This window comes from Rhagoletis pomonella, unplaced genomic scaffold, assembly GCF_013731165.1.
Source record: "Rhagoletis pomonella isolate Grant_MI unplaced genomic scaffold, Rhpom_1.0 Rhpom_scaffold_08778, whole genome shotgun sequence".
In the NCBI taxonomy this organism is placed as follows: domain Eukaryota; kingdom Metazoa; phylum Arthropoda; class Insecta; order Diptera; family Tephritidae; genus Rhagoletis; species Rhagoletis pomonella.
The window spans coordinates 1-6,719 of NW_023467306.1; the positions used below are offsets into that span (position 1 = coordinate 1).

Here is a 6,719-nt window from a genome sequence, read left to right on the forward strand (position 1 = left end):
AAAACTGTGTTGCCAGATGTATTCTAGTTTTCGGTTACGATACATCAGGAGGTAAGCAAGCATCGACCACTTTCTGCAGGAAAACATGCGCTGCGACAAGATATTATCAGTTTTTCGGCACCTGCAATACAAACACAAAAATTCTAAATAGTTAATTAATAAGACCTATTCTTTTGAACACATTTCAAGAGTGTTTGTATATTTTTTGTTAACGTAGTGCTTAATTTGCTATATTCAAAGATGGCTTGAGAAATTGGTGAATCGAGAAGAAAACATGTTTTCTCACTGCAAATTCACAACTGTCAACTCATTGTTCTTCGCCATATTCTTTGTTTACCCGTTGCCACAAATGTCATTCTGCGGGAATGCGCAATCTTGTATTCTATCGTTCTTGTATGTATACTAATTATTCAGATTTGATTATATGGGGAATGTTTGTAACGCATTGGCTCATAAAATACTGAACCGATTTTAATCTTTTTTTTCTAAAATGGATGCATTTATGAACGATAATTTAGAGGCATACCTATATTTTAACAGAAATAGAGATCCCCTTATTTTACCTCGGCGCACTCAAAGACGAATTTTAGCCAAAACCGCAAACACTATAACACAAAAGTCTTACAAAAAAAGCCCTCTCCAATTCACCACTCGTGAAGAAAAGTTATTTTAAGAGAAAGCACTTTTACAGATTTTAGCTCAGGTTGTTCCAACAGTCGCAGTGGCCGAGTGAGCAAAGCGCAGGCATATCATTCGTAAGATCCGAGTTCGAGTCCGCGGGCGGCAGATTTTTTTATTTCATTTAAATTTATTTTATTTTTTAATTTACTTTTTTTTTTAATTTAGTTTTCTTTAATGGTTACAGCTCATTTCCACCAAAAGCTTCACTGCAGTTAAGAGCTCAGAAAAGTTCCAAGAATTTTAACATGGTGCGATCGGAAAAGTTAATTTCTTACTTTTTGCTTTTTAACTTCTTGCTTGTACTTATTATGAGCAATTACCCGTTTCGAGTTGTAATCTCCTTTTTCCATTAAGCATAAACTGCAGTTAAGGTTTGGTGGAAATGAACTATTATTATCCTTTATTATTTAAAAAGAAAAAACAGATTTCTTGTATTTCATTTTTAGGAACTTATTTTTCTTTTACTTTTAATTCGTTTTTTTTCTTTATTTTTTAGCTTAATTTGCTGCCAATTTTTAAATTTTATTATTAAAAAAATACTTTTTTTTAATTGCATTCAATTTTTAGAATTTTATTTTATTTATTTCTTCTTTTTTATTTAATTTGCTTTTCTTTTCTTAATTTCAATTTTTCATCATTTTTGTATGTTATTGTTTTAAAAAGAGAATTATATTTGTTTTATTGCATGTATTTTTAGGGACTTGTTTTATTTTATTTATTTATATTTTCTTTCTGTTTAATTTTCTTATAATTTTTAGATTTTGTTGTTAAAAGGACATGCTTTAATTTCATTTAATTCCTCAGTGTTTAAGCGACTTACAGGCTAACCTAATATTCACGCACGCCGCCAAGTTATTGTCAAAAATTTCTCATGCACATGCAACTTGTATGAGATCAACCGAAATTGAACGGCGTGCATATGAAGCTAACTCAATTTCCAATTTTTGTTCTGCGTGACATTTTGATTTGACGTTTCGCTCAATGAAATCAAATGCAAACGCATGCAAGTCAATTTCGGGTCACGCAAAAAAACAAATTCGACGGCATGCGTACCAAAACGCAAGCCGCGAATATTAGGTTAGCCTGTTATGCATTTCCCGCATAAACAAAGAACAGCGAACACACACACGCACTTGTATATTGCACTCCCGCCTAAAACCAAGTGCAGCGAATAAACACACGCACTAGTGCTTAAAAATAATTCGTTCGTTCTTCATTGGGTATGCATTTTTTAATGCACTTCTCAACTGCCGCAGAACAAAACCTACTAAAGTAGTTAATTGCTGGCACTCCAAATCATGCTCAACAATCTTGCTTGATGGTTTACAACTAGGGATGGGTAGTGGGGGTTGAAATTCGATTTTTTCCGAATTTCGAACATTGCCCAACCATTCGATTATTCGATTCGAAATTGGGTGGTGCAAATTCGATTTAATTCGAATTTTTTCGAATTTTCAACAATTTTTTCCACTGCAATTTTAAAAGTTTGTTTGAGAGCATGATACCTCAAATCGAAAGAGATTCAATTGAACTTACATTAATGTGATTAATTATCCGTACTGCCGGTTTCACTAAAGCAATTTAAGTGAAAAATTATTATCTTTTCTGTCAGTTCCCATATTAAATTTAAATGAAAAAATCATTTTTCACTTAAATTGCTTTTTGAAACTGGCTTTTGCCTTCACAATAAAAAAAAAATAAATATCTTTTTCTCAAATATCATAAATATCTCAAAAATGCATCAGATAAAAATTTAAATATTTATCAAATATATCATGTATTTTTTATATCAATTAAAAGAAATAACAAATGTAGATGTATAGAAACTAAGTTCTTGCTTTACAAATTCAAAGGAAATTCGCCCATATTTACATAGTTCTGTTATGTTTATACTTATACAACGAATAAAAACCTCTTACATTTAATGACAATGTATGATTTTGCTTTTTAAGGCGAGATCTTTAAGTAAACAAGGAACAAAATAATAGGTCTGTTCAGCAGTGACCATAAGATCATGTGCACATGGTATTGCATTTGCATATTTCGGCGCATTTGTAAATTCACAACGGTTACCATGGTGGCAAGTATATAATTTGCAAATGCAAATACAAAGCCAAGACCATTTTTACAATATCCCGTACAGTCCTATTATAGATTACACAGGTACATCATATGTATACATATATATAGCATTTATGTACTTTAATTTAGTAATTCTAAAATCACATTTTTTATTATATTTTTTATATACCCTTGAGGTCAGCTGTTTAAAATGTGCAGTGTTGCCAGAACTTTTTGGGCCGACCGGCTAGATTGGCAAAAAAAAGCGGCTAAAAACGGCTAAAATGTTTAAGTGAAATTTCACATGCTTTATTTAAATAAATCGCAAGAAACGAAAGACTAGTTAACACCATTAATTTATATCGAGTGTATATTCCTCATCATCAAATGAATCACTATTGTATATATCACCTGAATTCATTAATTTTAAGAGATCGTCATCTACAGTAAAATTATGGCAGCATTTTTCTTCACGTTTTAAAACGTATCTTATAAATAAAATAGCGTTTAACATTTTAACGCACATTGGATTTCTTTGCTTAGTTTTTATTATATTCATTGAACTAAATATTCGCTCTACTCCTGCATTACTTATAGGCAAAACAAGAAAACTAAAAACTAGGTTGCAAAGGTCAGCAAAAGGGTTTTCTCCTAGAGCATTTCGAATTTGATAAACTTCGGCCCAAAATTTTACAGTTGAGTCTAAATTACTCCAGGTATGTAACGTTAACCGTTGCCATTGCATCTCTATAGATGTTATTTCGTCGTCATTATATTTGTGTTTTTGTTGCTGTAGTTGAACAAATATGTTTGGTTTAATTACTCTTAATGCATTTCCAACCGAAAAAAGTAAATTTTTTTTAGTGTGGCAATATTTGTAGGGAGGCGTTGGCGTAATTCCTTTATTAAAGTGATAATAAAATAGCGACCATTTTCTCGAATTATTTTCTCGGCTTCGTGGTCAAAAGCGTTTGTGCTTACTTTTGTTTTTAAATACTCTTCAAAACTGTGATAAAACTGAGGAAATGGAGCAAGGTATGGTTCTAACGGGAAGCATATAGGATCAAATGTGTCCGCGCTAATAACCACTAGGGAGCATAGATGCGAAAGTAAAACATTGAGTTCATTAAAAATCTTCATTGGGTCTGCATTATTGCTTTCGAACAACTTGTTTACTTTTTGCACCTGAAAATTAGGCAAATAGTAAGATCGGCTAAAAACGGCTAACTTTTTTTTACAAACCGGCTAACAAATCGGCTGCCGGCTAGATCGAATTTTCTCCGGCTAGTTGCTATCAAAACCGGCTAAATCTAGCCGGAAAACGGCTAAAATGGCAACGCTGAAAATGTGTTAAGTGTTTGAAATGTGGGTTTATATGGTGCTGGTTATGTAATGTGCTAGACTTTTATAGAACAATTATAAACGTTTAACAACCAAAAGAAAAATAGCCAAAACTGGTCAAAATGTCATTTAACTTAAACAGCTGACCACAAGGTTGTATACATAGATAATTACATATTAAATTCGTGTTTCACAAATTTCGCAAACATTATATTTTCAACCGTTTGCACAAGATTCAATAAAAAAAATATACGCTTCATTTAAATCATTTTTCCTTAAAACAATGTATCAATATTTATACTGAGAAAAATAAGAATACATATCCAAAATTCGTTAAAGTTTCCATCACTTTTGAAGAATTTTTATCGAAATAGAACACTGGAAATAACTAAGTTGTACCACTTACATAGTTCTAAAAAATCAACAATTGAATGAAAAAAAAATTTTGGATCTACAGTGACCATAAAAATTAGAGCACTTTAATATTTGGACATGTTTGACTTCATTTTCTTTTGTTGGTTCAATGTTCATAAATTGTTTATAAAAAAATATATGTAGTTCATTCCTCAACAAATATCATATATGCAAAAAAAATTTCAAACTTTTTCAATTTGTAGCTACTTCAAACTTGCATTTTATAATACCAAAATTGAAACTGCCAACCCAACTTTTTTTTTTAATTTGGAAATTTTGTTGAATTTTACATATATAATATTTTAAAATTAAGTCAAAACATGTCCAAATATTAAAGTGCTATTATTTTTACGGCCACTGTAAGAGTGGTTGTACAGGCCAAGACCAAGTCTTGCGCTAATAGCCTCATATGTCCCACATTTCTTCCTCAATTGACCGCAAAAATACTAACATATTTAAATGTTCGGGTGAGAGACGGTTCCTCAACTGGGTTGCTATAAGTCCAGCATGTGAAAATAGTCGCTCACATGGGACTGACGTTGCCATAACTGACAAATGTTTTTGGGCAATTGGAAAAAGCAAAGGAAAATCATTTTTCAACGCCTGCCAAGTTGTTAAAGGGTTTTTGTTTAATTTTCGAGAAACAGCTGGCCTGATTAAATAAGCTCGCAGCTGGTCCGAATTTATTTCCGAAACGTTACTTCTATTGCATTGACTGTTGCTAATGTTTTGATCTAAATATGACCATATGCCTCCTTCGTCCGATGTTTGAAGCTCAGCGATACTTTCCACAGATTCATTACTTTGGGTTTGGCTGGTTATTAATAAGTTACCTATTCAAAGTTTAAAAAACAGAAATAGTTGTTTATGATAAATAGGTATTTGTCTAATGTACCAATAAAAGCAGCAGCCCGCGAACAGTAGATTGAGTTTTCGAAGGCAGCCTTCTTGTACCTTGGATCAAGTATTGTTGCCACACCGTAAATAACCACCGCCTCCAAATTTGCGTAACGTTTTTGGACCTCGGTCAACAGGACGTCTTTTGCTATTTTGCCTATTGCTGTAGTCGGTTCGATGATCATTGTTGCCTGTAAAATATAGATTTAGATTTATTTACAGCCAAATTCATTATTAATCATTTTGTTCATCTATTGGTTAATGTCTACAACGTCTACTACGTCATCTTAAAAGTACAAAATGACTCTAGAAACAATTTACTAATTATTTCTTTAACCTTTTTTAATCCTGCAACCAATGGAATGCACTTGCTTATGTTTACATTTTTTTCACCGCAGAGTTCACTTGTAATTTCATGCAAAGGCTTAAGAATATCCGTTACTTCTTTAAGAGCGTCCACTTCTTCAGCAGTGACCATATTAGGCGTGCGGGCCCTCGTGTTCTTATCCATTTGTAGCTGAAGAATTACTTGTGCAATACATGTAGACAATGTCATAAAACGTTCCAGCATTTCAAAACAAGAGTTCCACCTTGTTCTCACTTCTTGAATCAGCTTTAAGTTTGACTGACCGTTGCTTTTTTGGTAATCTCTCAACTTTTTCGCAGCCACCTCGCTCGTTCGAAAAAACTTTACTATTTTCTTTACCTTTTTTAAAAGATCCTTTAGCGTGCCTCCTTCCGTTTCGTTTTCATCATCGTCGATAGCATCGTCATTGTTATTTTGAATGATCGCTTGACCAATATTATTGATAGTGTGACCAAAACAGGTTACGTGCTTCGACTCTCCAAATTCTTGTTTCACTGCGCCTTTGATATTGGCTCCTCCGTCAGTGACAAATGCTATTATCTGATCATCGCTGATGCCCCAGTTATTAACTATTTCACGAAGTTTTTCCTTAAGGTTTGCTATGTCTTTTTTAAAATCAGCTGGAAAAGCCCCAAGCTCCACACAAACCATATCGTTTTCTGTTAAAATTTATAAAAAAAAACAATGAAGCGTATTCTTGTTTTCGTACGAATCGAAAATCTTGAAATTTTCCTATCATTTACTATACGAGCTCTTAACAAGTAAAAAAGTAAAAGCAAAATTCTCACCAACCATATCCACGTTATTGAAAATTCCACTTTTACCTTTTTACTTGTTAAGAGCTCGTATAGTAAATGATAGGAAAATTTCAAGATTTTCGATTCGTACGAAAACAAGAATACGCTTCATTGTTTTTTTTTATAAATTTTAACAGAAAACGATATGGTTTGTGTGGAGC

The 6,719-nt window shown here is 32.6% G+C and overlaps 1 protein-coding gene across 3 annotated transcripts; it reads right to left on the bottom strand.

Annotated features, from left to right (window-relative positions):
* Positions 1-4,644: 4,644 nt before the first annotated feature.
* On the bottom strand, positions 4,645-6,496 carry LOC118756100 (zinc finger BED domain-containing protein 1-like). 3 transcript variants are annotated; one of them, XM_036490889.1, is made up of 4 exons: positions 6,386-6,496; positions 5,732-6,060; positions 5,393-5,585; positions 4,645-5,330 (listed from the first exon to the last, which is right to left on the bottom strand). In XM_036490889.1, the coding sequence occupies exons 2-4, from the start codon at positions 5,963-5,965 to the stop codon at positions 4,903-4,905; spliced, it is 855 nt and encodes a 284-aa protein (XP_036346782.1). In that variant the 5' UTR covers positions 5,966-6,060; positions 6,386-6,496; the 3' UTR covers positions 4,645-4,902. The 3 variants fall into 3 exon arrangements, with proteins under 3 accessions (XP_036346782.1, XP_036346781.1, XP_036346780.1); XM_036490888.1 differs by lacking the exon at positions 5,732-6,060 and having other exon boundaries at positions 6,101-6,496; XM_036490887.1 differs by having other exon boundaries at positions 5,732-6,496.
* Positions 6,497-6,719: the final 223 nt, after the last annotated feature.

Excerpts from the sequence above, each read along its gene's own strand:
- LOC118756100 (XM_036490887.1), bottom strand. The coding sequence starts at position 6,412 with ATGGTTTGTGTGGAGCTTGGGGCTTTTCCAGCTGATTTTAAAAAAGAC. Across the intron at positions 5,586-5,731 it reads TGGTTGCAGGATTAAAAAAG|GCAACAATGATCATCGAACC; the intron begins GTTAAAGAAATA and ends TATATTTTACAG. Across the intron at positions 5,331-5,392 it reads GCGGGCTGCTGCTTTTATTG|GTAACTTATTAATAACCAGC; the intron begins GTACATTAGACA and ends AACTTTGAATAG.